The sequence below is a fragment of the Salarias fasciatus genome, chromosome 2 (genome assembly GCF_902148845.1).
Source record: "Salarias fasciatus chromosome 2, fSalaFa1.1, whole genome shotgun sequence".
Lineage (NCBI taxonomy): Eukaryota > Metazoa > Chordata > Actinopteri > Blenniiformes > Blenniidae > Salarias > Salarias fasciatus.
The window spans coordinates 25096418-25122989 of record NC_043746.1 but is presented as its reverse complement, the minus strand read 5'-3'; the positions used below and the strand labels follow the sequence as shown (position 1 = coordinate 25122989).

Here is a 26572-nt window from a genome sequence, read left to right as displayed (position 1 = left end):
CACCAAATCCAGGACTACATCAAAATCCTGAATACACTGAGATCAGGACAGGCAGTTGCATACCTGATAAAGGTGACCTGGTCCTCATACATCCAAGGCTGTAGCTCCAGACTGGGGTACTTTCCAAACGGGGGCACAATCAGACTGAAGACTAATGCTATGCAGACGAAGAGAGCGGGCAGGACGATCTGAAACATACACCAGAAATGTTTTCCAGACCAACTGAACAACGTCAGACGCGATGATAAACGTATAAGGTGACACGGGCGTCGGTCAGAAGAGGGGCATACCTGAGCGAAGAAACCCTTCCGGGATCGTCGTGCATACAGGAATCGCTTCCACATGAGAGCCACAAACTGCTGCCGCCTCAGACTCCAGCCGCTCACCTGAGAGGATCCTTTGCCATCCGTACAGTTCAGATAGTCTGTCTCTTTGCTCTCTGATTGGAAACACAATTCACACAATGACCCAAAGGTAGACAACTCATGTTCATACACACACCGCTGGAGAATTAAAGGTTGCTAGAAAACTGATCCAACTATTGAACATCCAGACTCTTTTCACAGTTTTACTCTATGCACACAGCCATCTAATCACGTCTGACCTTGCCTGTGGCACCATAGAGAAATGTTGCACATGACTGCATTTTGTTGTGTATTGGGTGTAGTGCACATTGTTGTTCTGTGTATTATTTTACATTGTGTACCTGGGTCTCCTTCAGAGTCATTGCAATCGTTATCATCCTCTGTTAAAGGTCTCAGGCAGCTCTGATGGTCTCCTCCACCGAAGGCGTGGGTCCTCCTCCTCCTTCTGACGGGCAGAGTGCCATCTGGCATGCACACAGGTATGCAGGCAGGTCAAACACACATCCATGCATTCACATAGGACACACACGCACACACACAAATATAGACAAACATGCACACACATAGTAAGCGGCTGATTTCAGAAAATAATTTTGAAGGTCAGGATTCAGAGTTAATTCACCTGAGGGTACTTCAGTGTCAACTCCATTATCTTCAGCCACTTTGAGGAAAATCTGAAAACAGAAACATTTGAACATTTCAGTCAAAGATTCTAATATTATGGTTGATTTAAATAAAGTCTCCAGTGCTGTCCCACCTCCTCCAGCGTGGTGTCAGACACCCCATAGCTGGAGATGCCGAGGTCGGTTAGCTTAAGGTCCAGGTCTTTGAAGAGCTCCACAAAGGCCCCATCCTTAGCAGCGCTGTAAGGCAAGACGTAGGTCAGCTCGTGCCCCAGATCTTCCACCAGACGGGCAGCTGGCACATGGCGCAGGATCAGGCTTGAGACGAGGGACACGTCCGGCGGGACGAAAGGAACCGTGCAGATGGAGGCAGCTGGGCCATTTTCTGAGGACGGACACAGACGGGTCAGAGCCACCCGAAGGTGTACGAATCAAGCGCTCTGCTAAAATAGAGAGCTCACCGATGGTGGTGGCCTCACTTTCATGTTCGCTGCCGAGTCCCGCATCACTGCTGCTGACGGAACCACACTCCTCCTCCTCCTCCTCCTCCTGAAACATACCAGAATACCGTCATCTGGGGCTACTGCTACTACACAGAGAACTGCACATGATACTGCAGCAACAACTTGTCAGAGCCTTTCAGAGTCCGTCAGAGTCTGTTAGAGTCCAACAAGGTTGTTCAGAAACCCAGAGTCCATTAAAGTCTCTCAGAATCTGTCGGACTTTGAAGACCTGACAGTATCAACAGCAGATTCGAGCATCTCAGACCTTCTTGGTGAAGGACACGGTGCTGGAGGAGTTCCTACAGGAACTGAGCGATGGTTCTGGGTCTTTCTTGACCAGTGTCAGGTAGTAGCCTGTTCCGAGTTGGTTCTTCAGATACAACGATGAGCCGACACAGCACAGCTTTCCGTGGGAGATGATGGCTATGCGGTCACCCAGGATGTCCGCCTCGTCCATGTGGTGTGTGGACAGGATGATCGTCCGACCTGAAGAGAAACCGAAATGTCAAAGTCTAACATCACAGAAATAAGACATCAATGATCTGTCTCACATAGCCAGTCCTACCCTGTCGGTATTTCAGCAGCAGGTCCCAGATTCCACGACGGGCGAAGGGGTCGACGCCCGCTGTAGGCTCATCCAGGATCACAACTTTTGACCCTCCGACGAAGGCCAGGGCCACAGACAGCTTCCTCTGCATACCTCCTGACAAAGTGCTGGTCCTGGACGTGCGCTTATGGGGCAACCCCGTGTCATGCAGGATCTGCTCAATTTCATTTTTCACCTGCTCCTCCGACAAGCCTTTTAGCCGCGCATAGAACCAGATGTGTTCCTCCACCGTCAGCCTGAAGGGGGCACCGTCACACAAACACTATCACAATTCAAACCTGTGGTGCAGCAGCAGAGATCTGAGACAGTGTGTGGGAATACTCACATGCTGAAGAGGACATTGTGCTGCGGACAGACTCCCAGACTCTGACGGATGGCGCTCAGCTCTGTCCGTATGTCTTTGCCCAGGATGTAGGCGGTGCCAGAGGTAGGTGGGAAGAGGCCGGTCAGGATGGACCTACAGACAGAAGATGGAACCAAGACTGTCAGATAGCTGAAACTTCTGTCATTCTGTACCAAGAGTAGGACCAGGATCCCAGCTTGTGCCAAAACTAGGATGTGGATTCATCTGCACAAGGACCAAGACCACAGTCAAGGACTCACATGGTGGTGGTTTTTCCAGCTCCGTTGTGTCCAAGGAAGGAGGTGATCTGTCCCTCATAGAAGCCGAGCGTCAGGCCATCTACTGCCAGCTTCTTACCATGTCGATAAACCTTCACCAGGTTCTGTATGTAAACTCCAGGCTCCAGATGGGCCGGCTCTTCTTCAATGCAAACAGCTGAAAGCAAAGACACACTCATCAGTCTGGATTAAAAGGCATCTGACTGGAATTCCATGTTGTGGCTCTGTGACCAGACGTAGCACTCTCACCTCCAGGGTTTCCTTTGCGGTTCAGAGGGATTTTGCTGGACGTTCCATCTTTTTTTCCAAACCAGTAAGACTTGGTGAAAGGGAAGTACCAGGGCCGTGGGATCCCATACTGACCTGGGGATGCAAACAGAAAACATCTGCCTTCAATCTTCTACTGCTGAATGAGAAAGGAAGTCTGCTGCCATTGGGTGTTCCACAGGAGGAACTGCTGCTCTGAGTGTTCTCGGCATGTTTAATTTTATTTACTTCACTTTACTTTAGATTAGATTGGCTTGTTCAGTAGTGGGTTGATTTAGCTTGGTCTGTCCAGCCTGTCCATCTCTCTCTACCAAGTGTCACTGAAAAATATAATGTCATGAAATCATCTCACTGACTCTTTGAGTGTGTCTGACTGAACATTACTGTTCACTGTCCTCAACTACTGTCAACTGGGACTAAAACCATTTCTCTAAGACCCTGAGACAGATGAGGAGGTGTAGAAGATAGATGAATGATTGTCATTACAGTACAATTATTTGTTTGAAGGAAAAATAAATACATCATGTGTATTGTTTGATAAAAGCCTAAAGATCTCTGCAGCTGCTCAGGGTTCTAAGAGCAGCTCTCACCTGGAAACACAGCCTCGAGGTACCAGGTAAGGACTCCGTACAGGAAAGAGTCAAAGTACATGAGGAGGATGGCGGTTCGGAGACTGAAGTCATCTTCCTCAAGAGGACTTGACACCAGGTTCTTCCACTGGATCCCGACTCCCTGCTCCTCAAACAGTGCGAAGTATTCACAGCCGAACCCGAATGCCACTGGGGATAGAAGGCTCTGTGGGGAGGGAGGACACCTAAGTGGCTTCATCCAATCAGCACAGCTTCACCACTATCAACAACAAAACATCAGCAAGCTTACCGCAAACACTTTGGCCCCGAAGCCGATATAGTCCTGCCAGGCCACACAGAGCACGTAGGGCAGGTAGAGCGTGAAGTAAATGATCCCCCCGCAGGCGGCTGCCAGGTTGGCCCGGGCAAATGCTGTGCTGATGAGGAAGCACTGCATGATGGTCACCACGGCAAAGGAGCCCAGGAACAGGAACACCACGCCAGGGTCACTGTACGGTAGCAGGTTCCCTTTCTGCTCAAAACAAGACGAGGACCATCAGAGAGTCTAGGACGGTAGGACCATCAGCCTCACAGACTTTTCAAGACCAGGACAGTGTGTCAGTGACTCTACAAGACCAGGACCATCAGAGAATCTGTTAGATCAGAAGCTTAAAGACTTTACAGAAGTAGGATCATCTGAGACAGGACAAGACTAGAACTATGAGTGTCAGACTCTACAAAAGGCCATTACAGATTCTACAAAACAAGCAACATCAGACACAATATAAGTCCAGGACCATCAATCAGCCAGAGGCTCTGCAAGACCAGGATCATCAAAGACCAGAATAATCAGAAGAGAAGAATCATTAGAATGTTCATAAGCAGGAACCTCACAGATTCCTGAAGACTGTGACTATCAGAGATTTTATGAAACCATGACAATCAGGCAGTGAGATTCTCTTCAAGACCAGGACCATCAAAGACTGAACAAGACCATGACCATCAGAGATTGGATAGAACCAAGACCATATTTCTGTCAGAGAGTAACAAACCAAGACCATAAGACATGTATCGGACCATCACTCTTTCAAGATCTCGCAGACCAGGACCAACAATCCAACAGAGACTCATCGTAATGAACCAATAAGCTGCTGGCCTCACTTAATTTTTCCACTGAATTCTTTTTTCTGAATGTGATCTGGAAAATACTACAAAGTGACATATCTACACATTAAAAAAAAAAAAAGTAACACGACCAGACTGGAAAGGAGGCCTGCTCTGAGAGCAGTCCAAAACCTGTCAAAAACAATTTCAGCACCGAGATATTCACCACAATAACCTGTTTTGATCTTGGAAATGTGAATCCACATATTAACCAAAAACATGCAAACCACAGGAGAAATGGATGCCTTAATCCTGATTTGAGGTGTCTTCTGTGGGACTGTGTGATGTGGTCTTAGGCCTGACGGTAGTCACCTTGAGTAGAAGTACCAGCAGTCCAGCACTGATCAACAGAGGAATCAAGCTACTGATGAACCAGCTGAACCACAAGATGCCATTATCCAGTCCCATGATCCTCATGGTCTCCTTCAGACGCGCCTCCTTTTCATACACCACACTCTTCAGGATGATGGCCACCGAATACATCCAAGCCAGAGTCATGAAGAGCGGCATGGAGCGGCTCATCACACGCAGGAATCTGAAACAGAAACACAGAATGTGTTAGACCAAATGACAAAACACGATCGGACAAAAGTCAGGAAGGAGCCACACAGAAGTACAGGAAGAAGTCATACCCAAGGAAAAGAAAGGTTCAGACTGGAGAACAGAGCAGACCAGAGGGTGAAATTGGGTCAGACTAAAGGGCAGAGAGATATGATGGGGTCAGACCTGAGGACAAAATAGGGCCAGACATGAGGACAGGAAAGGAAAGGATCAGGTAAGGTGACAGACGACAAGAAAAGGTCAGACAGGAGGACACTCGGACAGAATGGCGTGAGACCAACTGACAGGAAGAGAGAACAGGGTCAGACTGGAGGTTCTCTCACATATCATCCACATAGCAAGGGTACGGCATCTGCTGGATGTACACTCCAGTCTTCTCTTTGGTTCCTGTCACCGCTCTGACTATGGCATGCTCGATGACGTCCTGAAGGTACGAAAAGCCACCCCAGATGTAACGCATGTCCTCAAAGGGGTCAGCACGAGGACCTGGATCCCAGTACCTTGGGGGAAGAAGAATAGGAGGATCAGGGGGTGGTATGAAATAGATCAACTAAAAACTGTGAAATAAAAATCAGAAGGATATCTCTTCATTAACTGTAGGGAACTCATATTATATGCTAATTCTTCTGATCATACAGTATGCCATTTCTCGGAGGGTGGAGTTAGCTGTTCAGCGAATTGTCTTCCTCTAGTGTGTGTGTTCTTTGTATCCTCACGCGTCTTTGATCTTGTTGGTCCGCTCCACGTTGTCAATGTCCATGCGGATCTTGTAGTTGAGTTTGGGCGGCAGCTCGGTGGCGTTTGGCGGCACATCGGGGAACACAATGCCGGCCCAGAACTTTCTCTCCTCGAGCAGCCCCATGGACTCGTTCACCATGTGCTCCTCAGTCAACACCGGATGAAGTTTGTCCAGATTCACACACTAATGCAGAAAGAGTGCTGATTATTGCTCATTCAACAACTAACTGGCACATATATGACCAATCACTGAGATTTACAAGACTAGTCCCTAAAAGACACTTGAGTGGAATTTATCAGTTGACCATTTATCAGTTGATTTATCAGTTATCAGTAACACAAACTCTAGTTCTGAATTATCATTATCATCTGACAGCTGAGTGAAACACTCACCTCCATGAAGCGAGAGATGCTCATGATGGCCTCGTCGGTCTCATTGAACACTTCCCTCCAGGTGACGGGGCTGTCTTGGTGATGCCGATCAACTGGCTGCTTGGATAAAAACCTGGATATGTCTGCGACGGTCCAGCCGGTGCTGGATAGCTTAGCGTGGAAGAACCTAGCTGTGACGTTGTTTCTCAGCAGACTCTTCAGGGCGCATAGAGAGAACAGCACAGTTAGCACACTGTTTAAAATTCAGCAAACACCAGAGACCGTGGAGATTCCACACCCTGATCAGATCCATCTGTTCGCTGTTCTCAATGAAGTTCCACACTTTGGGCCTCATCTCTTCCCACATCCCGCCCAGGTCTCTGAACACACCGAGCTCCTGGAAGGTCCGGTTTACCTGGACACAGCACAGACACGGGCAGAGGAGACTATTGGATCTCTCTATTGCTGCAGTCATGTGTTACAGCTGTTTTGCAAATGAATCAAAGTCGGTCATCCTCAGTTCAGTTTGTTTGTGTCTCTGTCTGGCAAAGTATAAAACAAATGGAAATGGTGACTGAGAGGAAAGTAGATGTGTGGCTATACCTCGTGGATGACCCTCTGGGTGGCCGGTGTGTGTGGCGTGTAAAGGATCTTTCCCATGAGAAGAGGCTTCACTGCCTGCCAGATCATCCTTGACATTGGGTTTGAGTCCATGTTCCGGACCAGGCTGTTACAGTATGGAGCTACACACACCCACACAAACACACACATACACACTCACAGGTTATCCATGTTGATCTGTGGTGAATTGTGGTGATTTGTGGAGTTCTGTGGTCATTCATTTTTCGGTGAAGATTTGGTGGTGGTGCAGGACTCACTGGTGGAGTTGTCATACAGCGACATGGGCTCGTCCTCGCTGCTGTTGTGGTTCCCGAACAGAGCCTTGTAGTTGCTATCTTCGTACCAGTTGAGGGACTTTATTTGCAAGCCTCCGCCTTCGGGGTGACCGCACACGATCCTGGAGATGGCTTGGTACATGGCGCTGGGCGAGGAGGTGGCATTGTGTGTCAGGAAGACGATCTCATTCCTCAGGTTGATCCAGCTCTTCATACTGGCCAGCTGGGAGCGAAAAGACAAAGGCCAGAGGACAGAGGTCAGGGGACAGACAGTCAAGAGGGCAGAGGTTGGAGTGCAACAGTACTCTGTGCTCTCGCTTCTGTAGGTGGTGCTCTCTCCTGTTTTGTATGCAGCAGAAAACCTCCACCTCTGAGTCATGTCCTGTAGTTTTTTTTTCACTGTTTTGACTCTCTCCTGTCTTCTGCTGCTCAAGTGGAATTGTTGGATGTTTTTCTCTGTGAGAGTGCTATCACATGGGTGTGTTGTAATTGGCACTCTTTAAATGAAACTGACATTATAAAACCACAGAATACCCCCACTGCCACAGCTATTTTTAAAATTCAAACTGTTATTTTTCTTTAAGGCTTTACTTTTTTTCATGTGAACTCAAAATGGCTGAGTCAGCACGTTGTGTGTATGTGTGTGTGTGTGCTAAGTGGCTGCATTCGGAGTGGCCTCAGTGCCGCTGGGACTCTCTGTGACAGCTGCAGCTTCTCAGCCTCTCCGCGGCTCTGTGGGATGCAGATAAATGCAGACCGACGCAGATTGTTTGTTGTTGTTCGACTCAGTATTTTGTGTGAAGTGAAGTCCTGCTAAGATGTTCAGTCTTTGTACAGCTGGAGCTCACAGAGACTCTGACAAACGTCTGCCAAGTAAACCCCACGACCCCACAGTCGCCCACAGGGCTACGGCACAGGGGACACAATGCAAGGATACGACGCCGGGAACATGAGTCGGCACAGGCACACAGTTGTCTGGTATTGGCAGACTCTCTATGACTGGGTCTGATTTGAGGACAGGTGTCTGGCTGATGCTGACTGGAAGACAAATCTCACACTGACTGACAGGAAAACAGGTCTGTATTTGACTGCAGAGTACGTTTCTGAATGGAGAGCGTATGATGGATTGTGTTTGGGGACAAGATGTTCGGCTGTATCTCTTACCTCAACTGCCAGTGAACCCAAACTGTTCAGCAGGTTGTTGGTTGCCTTGGCGACGTGTTGGACGGCTTCGGGGTCTGCCCTGACGTCTCGCTGAGCCACAAAGACACAAGATTCACATTTCAGCATCAGAGGCACTTCACTTCTTTCTGTCAGTCTGTCTTTCAGTGCTACAACCACACCATCACATTATAGGATTCCGCAAAAACACGCAACTGAGGTTAATTGGTAATCCTAAATTGCCCCTTGGTGTGAATGTGAGTGTTTGTGGTTGTCTGTTTCTCTGTGTTTGACGTGTGATGGACTGGGGACTTGTCCAGGTGTCCCCTGCCCAAAACCTGTAGTCATCCAGGCTCAGCTCCAAGATGAAGGGGTGTAGAAGATGAACGAGTTGATTATTCCTGATGTTTTGTGTCATGAGTCTGAAGCTGCAGTACCGTCAGATTCTGACAGGGGATGCTGTCTGTTATCCCAGGTCTGATTTTGTGTGTTTGTGTATATGTGTGTGTTTTGTGTGCACATGTGGCCAAGTCACGGTTCTTCTCCCTCTTCTCTCAGATTTATTTACTCCACTAAATCTGCGAACTCAGTCACAAACAGAACTGTGTGTGTGAATTGTCTCTCAGACTGTGAACTGGACTCAGTTCTTCTCAGTGGTTTTCAGCCAGAGAGAAAGTAAAAATGAAGTCATGAAAGAAGAAATGTGTCTGCTGTTACGTTTTCATGCTTTCATGTCACCTGTGGTTTGTTCAGTTTGTGTTTTCTTGTTTTTAAACCCTCCGACAGATCAGATCGGAGACTCTCGGGGCAGATTTGCGACACTTGTGCGCTTCTGCACACAAAAGAGGCCCAGGCCCTAAAAACTGGTCTCCAGGCTACGAAAACTGAGACTGTAGAGAGTGCAGACAGGCCGAGACACGCCTCCTCCCACACACTCTTTCTCTCTGTCTCTCACACACGCATACACACACACAAACACACACCTTCAGAACGTCACCTGAGCTCAGCGATGAGGAAACACCCTCCGAACTCTGCACAGCAAATCTCATTGCAGCCTCAAATAAATCAACCCACAAATAGCAAGAAAGAGCCTGCCGGAAGAACTCGGGGCTAAACGGAGACTGAACTTCAACTTCAGACACAACTAAAGGCTGTATTTCTCCATCAAGCTTCACCTTTCAGACATGACTGAGGGATGAACTTCACCTTCCAGACAGAAATGAGAGCCGAACTTCACCTCGAACAAAAAAATGTGTGCTGGTTTTCCCTGTTCAGACTGAAATGAGGGATGAACTTCACCTTATATACATAATTGAGGGTTTGACCTCACATTTCAAAGAGACATAAGAACTGAACTTTAACCTACACACAGGATCAAGAGTTTAATTTTACCAAGTAAGTTCACCTTTCAAATACAAATGAGGGCTGATTTTCACAAGTCCACCGGGCTTAAATGCTAAACTTCAAATTTCAGACGAAAATGTATCTCATATTTAAAAGTGCTTCAAGACTTTATGCAGAACCAGAGCCTATCAGGACCAGCAGCATGACTAGTACCTGCTGAGGTCCCAGTTGGGGTTGTCCTACCTGGATGGGTTTCAGGAAGTCCAGGTTGTTCAAAAAGTGCTCTTCGGCGTGGTTCAGCCAGCTGACCGGCGCCTGACAGATGAATTCCTGCACCTGCAGCGACACCTGGGGGTCCGAGATGCTCACGAAGTCGTTCGGACTCCGGATGCCTCCCTTTCTGGGACACATATCCCTGAGGTGTACCCCAAACCCCTGCAGCAGGACCTGGGTTAGAGACAAAGAGAGACACTTCCTGTTATTTATCTGTTCTGTCACAGCTGGAGTCCATCTGAAATTCTCTCTGTTTTCCTCAAATTAACACAACAACACTTCCTCTTCCAGTGTCACACTGAGCATGTGCAGAGCTCACCTTCTCCAGGTTGACGTCCGCCTCTATGATGAGCTTGACGCTATTTTCAGGGAACGAAGCGTTTCTCAGGAAACTGGACAGAGTCTCATCGTCTCGCAGGAAATGTTTCAGCTTAAAGCCTGCAGACAAAAAACAGACAAGGTCACAATCCTTCTGCTCCTTTTTTGGTTTCTCCTTCAGCTCCTCCTCATTGTGCTTCTTTTCCTGCTCCTCCTCATCCTCATCCTCTTCCTCATTCATCACAACCTCATGAGATGTTTACATGCTCACTTGTTTACTCTACTTTTGATTGTAAACACGAACCTGTCCCATCAGCAGAGACCAGATGCTGACTATATTTGGTTGTTTGGGGCCATATCAGCGTACTGGAGAAGACGCTTTGTGCTGCAGTCTGTCCTGCATGTGGTTACATGCCAGCATGGTCACGGCAACCGTTTGCCCTGAATGACAGGTGAGGCCCCGCCCCCTTTGTTTTTCTTCTGCAGGTTCAAACAGGCCAAAGCCACTGTTTCCCTGACCTCCATAGAATTTTTGCTCTTTAGGTCTCAAGGCGGTGCAGCATCTAAGTCTGCACGCTCCCTCCCGACGCTCAACATGCCTGCAGACTCTCACTCCCTCATTCCTGATGGGAGGGCTCCTCATTAGTAAGTGGAGGGCTCAGGGGTCATCTGGGGTCACAGAGGCAGGGCAGGGACAAACAGTGGCAGCTCGCACTGATGTAATTGGTCAAATGAGCGTCCAATAACCTCCTGCAGAGAGACGTCTGTTCCAATGAGCACGCCGCAAAATGATAACTCTAAATGGATTTCGCTTATACAGTGTAGCAGTTTTCCTCCGCTTGACCAGTCCCCAAAGTGTTTTACACTGTTAACCGCATTCACCCAACAACAGAGGCCGCTGCCATGAACGGAGCTCAGTCCATCCACTGGGAACACTTTAGGGTTCAAGGACACTTCGACGTGTGGAGATGAGGAAGCAAACCTCCGACTGAGAGACAACCACTCTATCTGCCTGACACAACATCTACACAAGCAACATCTGCAAACATCTACCGTCTTAAAAATCAGAAACAATCTAACCACACACACACACACACACACACACATACACACACACACACACACACACACACACAGAAGCCTGTGTAGTTCAGTACAATGCTGAACAGTGAAGCGCTGATGAATTGGTTCTGACTGTGTCCTGGTTCAGGTCCAGATGTTATTCCTGGACAAGAACCAGATGTAGATCCTGATCCAGATTCAGGTCCTGGTCATGATCCAGATCCTGATCCGGATCCAGGTGCTGGGCCTGTTCCATGTCCCTGTCCTGGTTCTGTTCAGATATGAACTCGGCGGTTTGAAGCGTTTGTTCAGCTGCAGTTCGCCTGAACCCTCTGACGCTCAGCGTGGCTCCACATTAACTGCCATCTGCAGAGGCGGAGCCACTGGAGCGGCCAATCACAGTCCACCACCACAAGCCCCCCTCCCATGAATTAGTACATCCACCCCTCTCACCCCCTCAATGCCCCCCGACCCTCTGAAATACCCTCCAATACTCCTCTGAACCCCAGCTGAGTCACAAGTTGACAGAGACCTCAGTTCCTATACAGTATTACAATGACACACTACAAATACACCAGAGACACACAAATACACTTGAGAGGCACACAAATATATTCCAGGGGCACAAAAACACACAAAACAACCCAAAATAATCTCTAGATGTTATGGTTTAATTCAGAACTCAAAGAGTCCTGGTTTTATATGGTAGATTAGATTCCATAGGGTCCTGGATTGATGTGGATTATGTGGGGTCTTGGCTTGATTTGAACTCCACACTTTCCTGGTTTGATGTAGACTCTGACTCTATTGGGTCCTGGTATGATGTCGACTACATAGGGTCCTGGTTTGAACTGGACTATGTAGGATCCTAGTTTGATTTGGACTTCACAGAGTCTTGGTTCTATGTGGTAGACTTCATACTGTCCTAGGTTTAAGTGGACTATGTAGGGTCCTAGTTTGATTTGAACTCCATCGGGTCCTGGTTTGATGTGGACTCTGTGGGGTCCTGGTTTTGGGTCTGGAACAGCTCCATTGCAGTCTAATCCAGGATCATGTTAACCTGCCGCAGCTCGCCTCACGCCCCCTCATCATACCAGCTGCTTCAGACCAATCGGAGCGCTCGATGAAGAACACAGGCATATAGAGGCCAGCAGGTTGGTGCAGGTAGAGAAAAGAAACGCCCCCCCCCACAGAGATTAAAGTGCACATTAACACACAAAAGGAGCTAAATTCTCTGTGTTTAATGAGCCTGAAAGCCATCAGAGGAAGAACCCTGAAAACCTCCTAGGTCCTGAAACCCTTCAGAGATGGAGCTCTAAAAATCCTCTGAAGAGTGACCAGGAAAAGCTGGTGGACTGTATTGGTATTTTCAGGTGTAAGGCACTAAGCTGATCTCAGATCAGGGACAATCAATGATTCATCACTAAATCTCCAACTGATAAACCAGAAGAAGGCTCCGGGACAAAGTATCTCCACATTCACCTGGACTGACCTCGTCTGATCTGGACTCATATGGTTTTACCCGGGTTTGTTCAGTGTGTCTCACCTGGTCTGATCTGCACGCACCTGTTCTGACATAGTCTCATCTCACCTGGACTGACCTGGTCTCACCTTTTCTGACCTGTGTTCACCTGCTTTGACCTGCCCTGACCTGGTCTGCCTGTACTCACGCTGTCTGGACTCAACTGAACTCACCTGGTCTGACCTGGTCTTCATGTATTCTTATTTTGTAAGGATGCATAATTTGTTGCTGCGCACGTGCACACACACACACACACACATACACAATCACACACACACCTGAGCGGGACGCCTGCAGGCCCCTCAGAGCTTCGGCCAGGTCCTTGAACCCTTCCAGGTTTTTATCATTTTGACTGTAGAGAAGAATCTTCTTCACATCAGAAAACAGGTGAGAAATTCTGTGAAAACACAAAGAGGGAATCAGAGAGTGGTCTCATGCACACGTGCGCACGCACACACACACACACACACACACACACACACACACACACACACACACAAACAAACACAGGTCTCACATGGAGTCGTTGAAGTTGCCCACCACGCCTGGGGACTCGCCCGGCGTTGGGTTACGGAAGCAGGGGTTGTTGGCATTACACAGAATTCCCTGAATCCACGGCAGTGTGCCAGCTGATGGCATCGCCTTGTTGGGAAAATGACCTGTGAGAGGCGGAGGGAACAGGAAGTGACATGTCAGCACCCATCAGCAGAGCATTAACACCACCTCCCTCACACTGACTGCTTATACTACTATAGACGCTGACACGTCCTCCACATGCTGCATGGGATGCAGAACTAGGTGGAGTTGGTTGTTGTGTTTCTCAGATGTTCTCCTGCTGTTCATTAGAAGCCTTGATCCTGCTAGAAGAGTCCATCAAAGCCTCTTCATGCTCTCTAACAATGTTGATTGACGACCAGACTCCTGGGTGTTGTCCCAGGAGTACCAGCCTCTTTGGAAGAGGGTCACGGGGTCAGACTGGGCGTTTCTGTGTAAATCCTGCATGTTGTGACTGTGTATGCAGGCTCTTTCCACTCACAGTAAGTGAACTAATGACTTTAAATTAACTCATCTCAGTCTCTGTTTGTCCTGTAACCTGACTTCTCTCTAGGTCTTCATATATAGTCTGTATCTGTTGTGGCGCTTATGGTTTCTCCTTTTCTAAACTCTCTGGTGCCCCCCAGTGGAGCCCTGGGCCACACTTTGAGACCCACTAAACATTTTTATTTTAAATTATTCCCTTTAAAATAAATCTGATTAAATAAGGCATGCAGGGATTAGAAACAACACCCAGAACACACCTTCGCCTGCAGGGCAGTAGATAACCTGTGATTGGTCGGTTATCGCGCAGCTTCAGCCTATGGAGACCTTTAAACTCTCTGCAGCTCAACGTGGAGCAAAGACGCTACTATCAGAAACCTTTAAGACTCACAACACACTCCTAATCCCAATACAGATTAGATAAAAGCAGCATACCCAGGTCACCCTGGCTCCAACACACAACTATGCTTGCAAAACACAAATAACAGGACCGGCCCCTGAGGGTCCACACCTGACTGTGAACCCCCACCCCCTCTGACCCCTGCAGGAGAGCGAACCATGCAGAGGCACTCAGCTCTGATGCACACTGAGAGGTTACAGCTACACTTCCACCAGGGGCCACCGCAGGGACCATTCATGTCAAAGGGGAAAAAAAGCTGTTCTCCATGTTTGTAGTCCATTGTCTTCCATGAAAGTGGTTGTCTACGCAGAAATATGAGTCACTTTACACCAAACATCACAAGTAGCATCCATCAGATGTGCATCAGAGAAACCCTGCTTTCTTCAATATACAGGATATTTTGAAAAGCATGAAGCATGGTCTAACAGCATGAGTAAAATCAAGCATCCAGTAACTATCTGATCCCACTTCACTGGTGTGAATCTAGCAATGTTCATACCATGCTACACTTTGTCTTATATGTTAGGCTTGCTAGCTGCATTTGTCGAACCAGCTGCTCAGTTTTATCAGTGAATGTTGAGGAAAGGAGGCGGCGCATCCACACAGTAATAATACATACCAGTGTAAACGACTGTTATGTGGAAGTTTTGAAGTTTTCAAATATGTTGAAAAGAGATCTTTAACTTATCTGAAACTATCTACAGCCCCCCTAAAATACCAATTCCAACCTCTTTTTGATAAAATGTTGCCTGTTGTATATTGATTATTACTCTGTAGATATGTTGACAGATTTTAATTTTCCTTGAGAAAATCCAGGAGGGAACTTTTGAAAACCCCGGGATTGTTTGGGCCAAACAGGTAACAAATTCCTCACATAACAAGGGGCCTATTTTCGACACATTTACAGAGATCTAAACCTTTTGGAGCTTTACAGCGACCGACGTTTCCCTTTCTGATCAGAACTGTGTTTCATTCAAAGTCTCAATCTCAGCAGAACTAAAGCAGACTTGAAGTGAAAAAAAAGATGAAAACACATACATTCTTTGCCCAGATGTTCACTCACACGCTAGCTCTCAATAATCTTATTGATCATTTCAGCTCTAAAGTGATAACCATCACTGGTGCCTCAGCCACAGTCAGGGCCAAAGTTGCCGTGGTTGCAGAAAAATTCAATAGAGGAATACTACAGTGGCGAATATAGAGTGGAAATAGGCGCACACAGGTAGCAAAAAGCCAAGCTCCAAGGTCATTTTGACAATGATAAAGAAAAACTTTGAAAAAATATGTTTTTCTTTCTCTGATATTATCACCAAACACAGCAACAATGTGCGCTGACTAAATGTTTAAACATCAATCCCTCCTGAACTGTAACCATAAAACCATTACATTATGTTATATCCTATTTAACTGCAATAATAGAGAGTAGAGATGAGAGTGACATGATGAATCTACATCACATATCGTGACTGTAACACCTGTGATTCCACGCAAAAATATTTTTGGCTAATTGGGAACGTTTTCGCCTTTTACACTAGAAGCTATTAGATATTGTCCGCTCCCTGTAGGCCTCGACACTCCGTCCACAACCTGATGTAAATAATGTTTTTAACTGTGTCGCTCCAGATGTAATACAGACAGTCAAAGGCCGAGTTCAGATAGGCACCTTTCCAAAGGTTCTGAGAACAGCAGCAATTAAAAAAAGAGTAACCTGATTACGTCAGTAATTAACAATCACAGGCTCATATAACACCTGCCTTTCAGATTATTAAAAAAGGCAGGTTTTTGATACAACTTAATACTTGCTGCAAAACAATAACTTCATTGTCTTTGAGTCTGGATTTAGGTTACAACCACAAAACTGAGACTGCAACTTATTAAAGTGCTGAATGGCCTTTATGTGAGCAGTGTCACGTCTATAACTTCCGTTTCAGTGTGACTGGATCTGAGTGCCGCTTTCGACACAGTTGACCACAACATATATTTGACAGACTTGAAGAAAGATTGGAAATTTCCAGCACTGCATTAAATTGGTTTGAATGTTAATTGAAAAAAGGAACTATCCTTTGTTAATTGGTAATTATGTACGATGCGCATGAAAATCACTTGTGGGGTTCCTCAAGGCTCCATTCTTGGGTCTCTTTTATTGAACATCTGCATGTTCCCTCTGACTCAGACCATGGAGCATTACAACATCTCCTGTCATAATTATACAGATAACGCACAGCTCTAAACATCGGTGCCAGTGAATGATCACCGAAGAAATCAAATTAATCAGTAGATGCCTCAACACATCTCTGATACTTCCTACATTCCAGTGGAGCAAAATTCCTGAAGACCTGAAGACTGCTCACACACTCAGTTGTTATTTGCAGACTTTCCAAACGATAATAACGTTTTTAGCCATTTTTATGCATTTCTCCTTTGTATTGTTATAATGCATTTCTGTTCTTCACATTTTTCAATCATGCTTTGTAAATTGCCTATTTTCTGGGATGGTGCCATGTAAATAAACTTTCCTTGCTTTCCTCTACACTGTAAAAAAACGTCTGTAAAAAATACAGTAAAAACTGTCAAACAGCAACAGCAAAGCACCGTCAATTCAAAAATTGTGTGTCACCGTATTAAATAAACTGAATTTCTGTAAATCAAGAAACAGTGCACAACTATAATTTTACGGGTGCAATATGTTAAAAAAACACACAATTTTACTGTGATTTCTTCAAACAATTGTAAAATTTATGAGAAAATACCATAAAGACAAAAGTGGATTATAAGCCTAAAATCTGCAGTATTATTCAGTATAAATCACAGATTCCACTGATGTGTACAGGAGAAAACCATTAATCATTCCGCATGATATACACTGTCATTTCTACAGAAAAAACATGTTCAAAATATGGTCCACATATCGCTGATCTAAAGAAAACTGATATTTCACAATGACATAATATCAGTCATTGTTATTTAATGTTATCGATTGACTGTTTGGAGTGCAAGGGGAGCGTGTACAATGCATGAGCGTATCCTAAAACAGCTAGCTAAAATTGTGACAGGCCACACGGCAGCGCAGTGGTTAGCGCTCTTGCCTCACAGCAAGAAGATCCCAGGTTCAAATACTGGTTGGGGCTCGTGGCCTTCCTGTGTGGAGTTTGTATGATCTCCCTCTCCCTGTTGTGTGTGCCGGACATCTGGCTCCCATATCCAGAAACATTCATGCCAGGTTAATTGGTAATCCTAAATTGCCTCCAGTGAATGTCTGTCCCTATGTGTCAGCCTGCCTGAAGCTGGGATTGGCTTGTCCTGTGACCCTAAAAAGTGGCTTGGGAAATGAATAAATATTCATTCTCTAATTTTACTGTTGTGTTTATTACTGAGATAGACTGTAATTTTGACAGGAGATTATTATAAATTTTATAAACAGGTTTATATTTTCACTGATAATTTTACAGCAAACTACTGTAAACAAATAATAGTTCTGTACTGCAAAATTAACAGTTTTTTAATGTTAATTCAGCTGTGATTTCATTCCCTGTAAATCAATTTACATATTTTGTCTGTAAAGTTATCTACTGTGCTGCTGTATATTTTACAGGAATTCTCTGGTAACCACAGCTGCCAGCGTTTTCCTGTAAAAACAAAAGGTTTTTTTTTTACAGTGTACGTTTGTAGTGCTCCTTCCCAGCATTCCTATGAACCCAGCATTAACATGCCCCGAGGCTTCAAACTTCACTAAACGTGTGTTTAGATCTCTCTCTATGACAGTTTGGATGAAGTCCCAGTTTAAGTGGATGAAGTCTTTTTCTCTTTGTTTTGGGTGTGTTGAACTGAATGTTCCTGTTAAACTGATGTCACACTCAAATTTGGGATTCTCCAAAAAGTCTCAACAGGAAAAAAGCTTTCAATCAAGGCTTCAATTGTACCTCCAGAACCATAAAGTGTCCTTCCAAATGTGGACATTTGTCTCCTCTTTCCTCCAGTTTGAAAAACCCTGATGACTGTAGAGTGAGATCACCAAACCACGTCTGTTCACTCGGAGGTTTGAACCGAGGATTTATGCCCCACACGTCTGACTTTAAAGTTCTTGGATACAGTGTTTGTCTTTAGCTTGACACTTCCTGATTCATTTAATAAAAACACGAAATTACATCAGTGTTCAGGAAAAAAGGAATGGTCTCATATTATGAAATCATTTCCCACATCAGACTTGAATTCAGTCTGTTACTCTTCCTCCTCTTCTCTCAATGCAACCATCGTAAACAGCTCCTCATTTTCTAGTTACGTCTCTTAACATCATTAATCTTCAAGTTGTTTTGTAGCACGTCTGGAGGCTGTCATGAATTAAGCTTTTATTACCAATTATATTTCAATTTTCCCTAATTCTGCATGGTTGCAGGTCATTTTGTAATCTAAATTCTTTTCTTATGCGGGATTGAAAATGTAAAAACAGATAATTTAATAAAATGACAGGTCTCTGTTTGTGATGCAGTTCATTCCAGTGTGTTGTGCCTACATGACGAACGTGAGTTACATTCTCCTGAAGGCTTGGCTAATCCCGTTCCAACCTGAATGAACTTTAATTTACAACACTGCTTTCTAAAGCGGCGGATAAAAGCAGCATGGCGACTCCACCAGGATATGGAGGATCCTTTGTGGAAGCTGCAGCGGAGCGACGAGTCCCAACACGCCGCCGCTCACATGCTGCGTGAATCAGTGCAGAAAAATGAAGTGAAAACAGCTCCGTGTGACAGTTTCTGCTTTCTGACAGGAACTCCAAACCAGGAAGCTTCCTGAGAGAGGACCTGACTGAACCCCATCAGAGAGGCAGACACCCGGCCTGCAGGATCCAGGACCACATCCAGCTCCAGCAAGGCAGACACCGTGACCTGATGTTGCTTTGTGGTTTGTGAGCCGGAACCAAACCTCCACCTCACCTCCTCCACACACTCTGTTTAAATGAATGTTCCATATTCATACTGTAAATGAGGTTCACACTCACACTCATGCTGTTCGTATGGAGGGTAGTTGAGCCGCACAGCGATGAGGATGAAGAAGATGAAGAGTGGCCAGACGATTTCCACCAGGAGCTGCAACTAAGACACACAACATACGGAGAGTCACCGGCTGTAAACTCACTCACAAAAACAAACAGGAAACTTAAGAAGTGTGTGAGAGGAGTGATATGTTGAGGAGTGACGCAGTGAGAGGTGAAAAACTGAGATGATGAGGATGGAGAAGATGAAGCCTGATGTGTGATTAACAGTGAGAGGGTGAGGTATTATGGGGGTAAGATGTAAGCAAAGTGTTGGGGGCAGGAAGGAGGTAGTGCGGGGTGAAAAGAGTGAGATAGATGAGTGATGTGAGAAATCGAAGAGAGGGTGAGAAGTGAGAGGAGTGAACAACATGAGTGAGAAGGAACACAGACAACAGATAAAAGGTGAAAAGTTTAAAGACAGGATGTGGTGTCTGTCTACCGAGGTAAGGTTGGTGTGTGCGTGCGTGCGTGCGTGTGTGTGTGTGTGTGTGTGTGTGTGTGTGTGTGTGTGTGTGTGTGTGTGTGTGTGTGTGTGTGTGTGCGTGTGTCACTGACTGTTTGTCTTCTTCTGTAGGTGAAGTTTTTCCATAGCAGCAGACCCAGCTGAGTACAGACCGACATGTTGCAGTCTGTCACTCTGCCTCAGTAATTCTGTGGAGGACAAAACACACACACACATGCACACACACACACGCACGCGCGCGCGCACACACACACACGCAAAGTCAAAGGTGAGATCAGATATTCTAAGAACTGGACTGATAGTAAAGCTGCTGATCAGACTGACAGTTATCAGCTGGGACGTGTCAGCAGCGGGCCTTAGCAGTCCTCGCCTCTGTAACACGCACACGCACACACACACACACACACACACACACACACACAGACACACACACACACACACACACACACACACACACACACACACACACACACACACACACACACACACACACCTTAATCAAATTAATCCACACAGCTGAGGAAAATCCTTAGAACTTGAAAGTGTTGTTGAATCTCCTCAGAGAAACATCCTCATCACCGTCACGAGAGAGAACTGACAGAACAGTGTGTTAACCTGTTAACCTCTCAGGGTTTATTTTCAATATCTAAAAAAAAAAAGGTCAAAATATGTGAAAACAGTAATACTTTCAAGTTTAGAGCATTCGATAACTGAACCTTGGGTTCTTGCACCCTCCTCACACTCCTAAGTAGGAAAAATAAATTGGTGTTTTTCAAATAGTTTTAAACTATCTGAGCAGTAAATGTGCAGATGGGGCGTAATTTCTTTACAAGACAAAGTCATTTCACAGCGTGGGACAAACTTACACTTTGGTAAACAGGCCAACACAAAGGACTTTATGACACTCATTTATTTGCAGATGGCATCATTCCTTAAAACATCCTCGTCTCTGAAAGCGGGGATGTTACAAGCTTAAAACTTTAGACACCAGTTGTTGGATATTTTGACATTACTTCTAAATGAGCTGAACAGTTTACACACTGGTTAAGTGATTATGTTAACATCATTCATGAAAATATGTCTACGTCAAGATGTTTTGTTGAGAAATTGGGATAAAAAAATGTCCATTTCTCTAACATTTGAAAAAGCCATACAGCTGCGAGGACCATGTCTCACAGTATGGAACAATCGCTAACGTCAACATTTCAGCAGGAAGGAGTTTGAACACAGTGATCTCCTGTCCTGGTCCTGGAGGCCCAATGTGGCGCAGGCTTTAGATTTCACCACATTTCAACAAAACTGACTCTAAATACTGTCATTACCAAGTTCCAACAAGCTCCAGGACCAGGACTGAAGACCCCTGCTCCTCATGGTTTACAGGATTTGAAGCTTCAGATCTGAGAAACTCGAGCAAACTCAACGTGTCTCACTCTGACTGATGGAAACATCCAGAAAAAAACCTGCGTCAGCAATTCAAACCCTCACTGCTGAAACATTAACGACGGAGATGATAAAGCTGAGCCCACCGGGGTTCAGACTACAGGAAGGGCATCAACGCACGATTAGTCCGCGACAAAACTGAAGATGTGCCTGATTGTCTCCCACGTGTTGCCCGCGGTTCGCTCCACCGACCCAAGGCCCGGGTTTCAGATTGTTCACTTTATCTGAGGTGTGAAGTCACAAAGTGCGAGTCCACCGTTATTATGAGAACGAGTCTTATCAGCCGGGACGGTATCAGGACCGGAATCAGCCCGATAACCGCTGGACTCTCCAACAGGTCGCCATTAACTGTGTGATTACACACACTTAATCTCACACACACAAGCTGAAAAACCTTTAGGAAAACTCTCACTTTTACAAACAAAAAAACACTTGGTTTACTTGGAAAGCTGAACTTAGTATTTCTTAACAGAATTAGGGGAAGTCTCTGTCCAGTCATATTTCCTATATATTACATAGTAACGATGTACGCAGACATAACGTCAAGATTTCCAGCAACTTCTTCTCCAACACTTGTGATTTTTAGTAATCTGCATCCGTCTGCCTCATCCGGGTACTTTCTGACCAACGGGAGGGTTTTGGTTTTTGAACTCAACTACAGATATCTGTGACTTTCTCTCGTTTTTGAGTTTTCACCTCGTTTCAAACTCTTTCTGTGAGTCTGCCAGGTTTTCAGCCAGCACTCTCTCAGTCTGATATGAAACATGATCTTTATTGAAATTCTTTCATTTTTGACTGAAGCATCTCAGCAGTGCTGAGTCAGCTGTTTGCTGACCAGGCGCTTTTCTTTAAGTTTCCGCCGGTTTATCTCCACATTGAGGGGATTCAATCACAGACAATCCCCATCCAGAGCCCTGACGTGTCTCCACAACCCCACCACCTACACACACTCTGCACGCTCTCACTGTTAATGTTTCTCAGCCTGGATCAATCAGAAGACGTGACCTCTGACACGTCTGACCACTCAACGCACAACTTTAAATGTTCCTGTGTGTCTTTTGTTGTTTTGTCTTCTTGTTGTTGTCAAAGTCTACACAGAGTCTGACTGATAAATCAATGTTTATGATTTCCCTTTAAGAGTGACAAAACGTATATGATTCAAGAATGAGAAATGATGAGATTAATCTGCCTGGGTGTCTTTTTTTTCTGTCCACACTGCTAAAATCAAAGATTTAGATGTAGAGAAAGAAAATTCCAAGTGAAGAGGAACAAATGAAAGAGTGTTTTGAAAGAAGCGAGATTAAAGAGCACTTTAAATCACATTAAATCACAAATGAGTGGGAGCTCTCGGTGAGGCGCCCCCCAGCGGCCAAGACGCGCACTGCACATCTCTCTTCACAAACTCGCTCTAAATCCGTTTTTTTTCCTTTCATTTAACTTGGCTAAAGTGAGACAAATCCGCACAAACTCTCTTTGTAAAGGCGTGCGACGGTTCGGACCGAACTTTCAGCACTTGTAGAAACAAACCGGTGCAGGTTTCCTCCGTTTCTCCGGTGAAGATTCAGCCTGATTCCAGTATTTTTTTTTTGTGTCTGACTTTTTAAAGAAAACTTTCTTTGAAAAAAAAAATCATGTCGAGCATTCGAAGTGAAGTAAAGTGTTTACCTGTGCGTGTTGCGGTGAGGACACCGGGTCCGGGCTGTCCCCTCGGGGACCGGGATCAGGACGGGTCAGATGAGCAGGACCGGGCGGGAGCGCGCAGGAGGAGCGAAGCGGAGAGTGTGCACGAGACCGCAGCGCTCCCACAAATAAAGGTGGACTCTCACCGGAGAGGAGGCCGTGGCTCCGTGCGGGACTCCTCCTCCTCCTCCTCCTCATGCTTCATCCCAGAGCATCTGCTGCCTCCAACCCGGTACTCACCGGATAGAAACCCGCACAAAGAGCTCCGGTATACCGGGGAACAACTCCTCGGAAGCTACACACATTAACAATCCATCCTCCATATAATCTCAGTTACTTTCCGGAGCTGTTAATGTTACTTATTTATTAGTTTTAATTAGCTGATGAAAATGGAAGTATCAGACGATGTGTAAAACTAAACTTTTCACACCAGATGATGTGTAGTTTATGTCCCTGCAGCGCCCCCCTCCGTCTGTCTGGACAAACCTTTTCAACGACACCCGTTTGAGCCTCTTTTCCGCCACTTTGCTGCAAACTAGAGCAATTTTAATTAGACCAAATCTTAATTTGCATATCCACTCACTGAAATGCTTGTCTGGAGGTCACCGGAAGTCTGACCTTTATTAGTTTAATTGTGCTGAACAGTTAAAAAAAACTCCTTCCTCCTCCTCCTCCTCCTCTCAGCTGACAAACTGCTGACCTGTCTTTTATTTTCTTTAAGGACGGAGTTACTATCGGTCATCGCGCAGCTGGCTGCAGTTTTACAATAATAATAATAAAAAAACCCTTCCTCAGTGCTTCACATGGGAACATTTAAACTGAGACACGCGGAGGTTGTAAAAACGAAAAAAAAAAAGCTGTTTGTTGATGAGCGTGAGATAAACAAACGGTTCACAGAGGATGTGGCTGCTTGAAGTGGATGAAGGGATGAATAACTACAGGTTTCAGACTCTCTCTCTCTCCCCCTGTATGTGTGTGTGTGTGTGTGTGTGTGTGTGTGTGTGTGTGTGTGTGTGTGTGTGTGTGTGTGTCTGTGTCTGTGTCTGATCTTTGATGGCCGATCACATTTTCCCAGTATTTTGATGACTTGTGTCCTCCTTTTTGGAGAAATGCTGACTGCTGCTTTGCAGTAGCACTCTGTGATACCGGTGTGTGTGTGTGTGTGTGTGTGTGTGTGTGTGTGTGTGTGTGTGTGTGTGTGTGTGTGTGCGCGCGCGTGTGCGTTCTTGTATTTCTATCCTTGTCGGGGCCAAATGTCCCCACAAGGATAGCAAAACGTGGAACGACGTGCCTTGTGGGGACCTTTTTCCGGTCCTAAGTAGGAGAAACAGTGTTTTCTTGACCATGTTGTTGTTACTGAAAAAAGTAAAAGTGCAGAAACATTTCTTTAGGGTTAGGCTTTGTTGTGGTGTGGGTTAGGGTTAGGGTAAGGGTCAGGGTTAGGGGCTAGACATGAATGGGAGTCAATGGACGGTCCCCACAAGGATAGAAATACAAGACTGGGCGTGTGTGTGTGTGTGTGTGTGTGTGTGTGTGTATGTGTGCGTGCGTGCGTGTGTGTGTGTGTTTTATACTGTCACATGTCTGACAGGATGTTTTGAAACTATTGTTCTGTCTCTCAATGTGGCTGCTATGCTAGAGGACCGAGTGAGGAGCTCTGAGGGACTCCTGCTGCCCTGATAGAGGACTCAAAGACACTGATTAGATCACCAGCAATCACGGGAGAGGAAACCACCTCAGACTGTACCTGAAGACATAATTTTAATTAAATATACAACAGAGGGGCTCACCATCACAATAACGTCAAATAAAAAAGGACAAATAAAGAAAATAAAAACATGCTGGGCTACTAATAAAGATGAAATCAAATCAAAGATACTGAAGTGGGAGAAGAGTCTCAAAGTTTTGAAGGCTTTTTTGTTGTAAGCAGCAGATATCGAAATGAACAAAACTCTCAGTATGTGACACACATTCGAGAGCTTACATTAACTTTACAAAGACAGATTTGTCAGGGTAGCGTTGATAAATAACTCTAAATTGGTGTTTTTTTCACCTTGTTCACAATAAAACATTACTGGAAGAGAACCCAAGTTTTGTCCATCCTCCATTAACACAAATGTTCCAGTGAGATGTTCTGGGTGAAAGAGAAACAAACACAGACATGGCGAGGAGCTGTTTGTGAGTCACTTCTCATTTGCCTCAGTTTTTAAATCCGACAACAGGAAGTGATGAAACTTCATGAGGTCACCTTGCTCTCTCTTTCTCTCACTTCTGCTTCTCGTCGTCCTCGGTCGCTCTCTGTCCACTTCTTATTTCCTCTTGTTCCCTGTCTACTTCCTTCCTGTTTCCTCTCTTTTTCCTGCCTGTTTCCTTCAGTTTTATGTCCAATCCTTTGTCATTGTGTTTTCTACCAGTATTTCCCGACTGTCTCGTATATTTCTCTATTGATTTTGTGTTTTCTGTTTTCATGATTTCTGTTTTTCGCCTGTTGTTTTGTGATTGCTTGTTGTAGATCCTGTCAGTTCCCGCTTTATTTCCTCTGTTTCCTCATTGTCTTGTCTGAGGTTCTTCAGTTTCCTGCCTTATTTTCTTCTTCATGTTTTAGTATCAGTTTGAGACTTGTTTCCTGTATTTTTACTGCCCACCGCGTAGCGATTGTCCTCCTGTCATTTTTTTCTCCATGTTTTTTGCTTGTTCCTTGTCTTTTTTCTGTGGTTCCTATTGCTTTCCACTCCTTTGCTCTGCTCCATGTCTCCCTTTGTTAGGACCTAGACATGTTCACACGATGCATACTCTGAAAGCAATCAGTAAATAATCAAATAACTTCTATTGTTATACAGATGATACACACATTTATTCATCAGTGAAACCAGATGATATTGATCAACGTGTCAAACCAACATTTTTCCTTTTTCTGCTTGTTTCTTGTACTTATCTCCTGTTTTTTGTCACTGTCTTCTATTTTATTCTGCCCCCTTTTCCTTCTGATTTCTGTCTTTTCCTGCCTACTTCCTTCATCCCTTTTGAACTTTTTTCCTGTGCTCAGGGTGAGCATTTTGAACTGATATTATACATGTGAGCAGCGCCCCCTGCTGCCCAAATAAGGACCTCACAGAGGCTGGCTAAATAGAGTGAGGAGGTCACGTGACTGCTGCACTCAGCATCCATTCAGCAGCCTCCTCTTGTTAATGAACGCTCTCATACGACTCGACTCGTGCAATGTTATGGAAGTGAAGGGCAGCTGGCGTTAGAGCGCCACCTGAAGGTCTCCCACACACACACACACACACACACACACACACACACACACACACACACACACACACACACACACACAGTGTGTCAGCCTGGTACTACAGTAAACAATAAAACAAAAGCTCTCTGTCCTCTGCAGCCTGGTGAGACCCAGCAGCACCACGGCTACCAAGACCCGGTCAGACTGGAGTGGACACTGCAGGGCTCTGCAGGACTCTGTCTTTATGTGGAAGACCCAGCAGAAGTCCTGCTGAACTTTGATGAACTCTTTGGACTTTGTCAGATTCTGTCAGACTCT

At 45.5% G+C, this 26572-nt stretch overlaps 1 protein-coding gene across 3 annotated transcripts in view; it reads right to left on the bottom strand.

Annotated features, from left to right (window-relative positions):
• Positions 1-23158, bottom strand: part of abca1b (ATP-binding cassette, sub-family A (ABC1), member 1B) — a 29608-nt gene extending 6450 nt beyond the window's left edge. The window contains exons 1-28 of one of the 3 annotated variants that reach the window (XM_030101298.1): positions 23005-23158; positions 19992-20087; positions 19401-19494; positions 13484-13625; positions 13245-13363; positions 10384-10502; positions 10035-10238; positions 8451-8540; positions 7269-7509; positions 6994-7133; positions 6689-6805; positions 6412-6606; positions 5997-6202; positions 5604-5780; positions 5032-5254; positions 3866-4087; positions 3577-3781; positions 2969-3082; positions 2702-2876; positions 2424-2555; positions 2057-2334; positions 1757-1977; positions 1450-1537; positions 1123-1373; positions 988-1039; positions 707-829; positions 291-439; positions 64-188 (exon numbers count right to left, since the gene is read on the bottom strand). In XM_030101298.1, the coding sequence (XP_029957158.1) occupies positions 64-188; positions 291-439; positions 707-829; positions 988-1039; positions 1123-1373; positions 1450-1537; positions 1757-1977; positions 2057-2334; positions 2424-2555; positions 2702-2876; positions 2969-3082; positions 3577-3781; positions 3866-4087; positions 5032-5254; positions 5604-5780; positions 5997-6202; positions 6412-6606; positions 6689-6805; positions 6994-7133; positions 7269-7509; positions 8451-8540; positions 10035-10238; positions 10384-10502; positions 13245-13363; positions 13484-13625; positions 19401-19494; positions 19992-20057 (4268 nt within the window). In that variant the 5' untranslated portion in view covers positions 20058-20087; positions 23005-23158. Of the gene's footprint in view, positions 1-63; positions 189-290; positions 440-706; positions 830-987; positions 1040-1122; positions 1374-1449; positions 1538-1756; positions 1978-2056; positions 2335-2423; positions 2556-2701; positions 2877-2968; positions 3083-3576; positions 3782-3865; positions 4088-5031; positions 5255-5603; positions 5781-5996; positions 6203-6411; positions 6607-6688; positions 6806-6993; positions 7134-7268; positions 7510-8450; positions 8541-10034; positions 10239-10383; positions 10503-13244; positions 13364-13483; positions 13626-19400; positions 19495-19991; positions 20088-23004 lie in introns of those variants that run through there. The other 2 variants (XM_030101313.1, XM_030101305.1) reach the window with 2 other exon arrangements.
• Positions 23159-26572: the final 3414 nt, after the last annotated feature.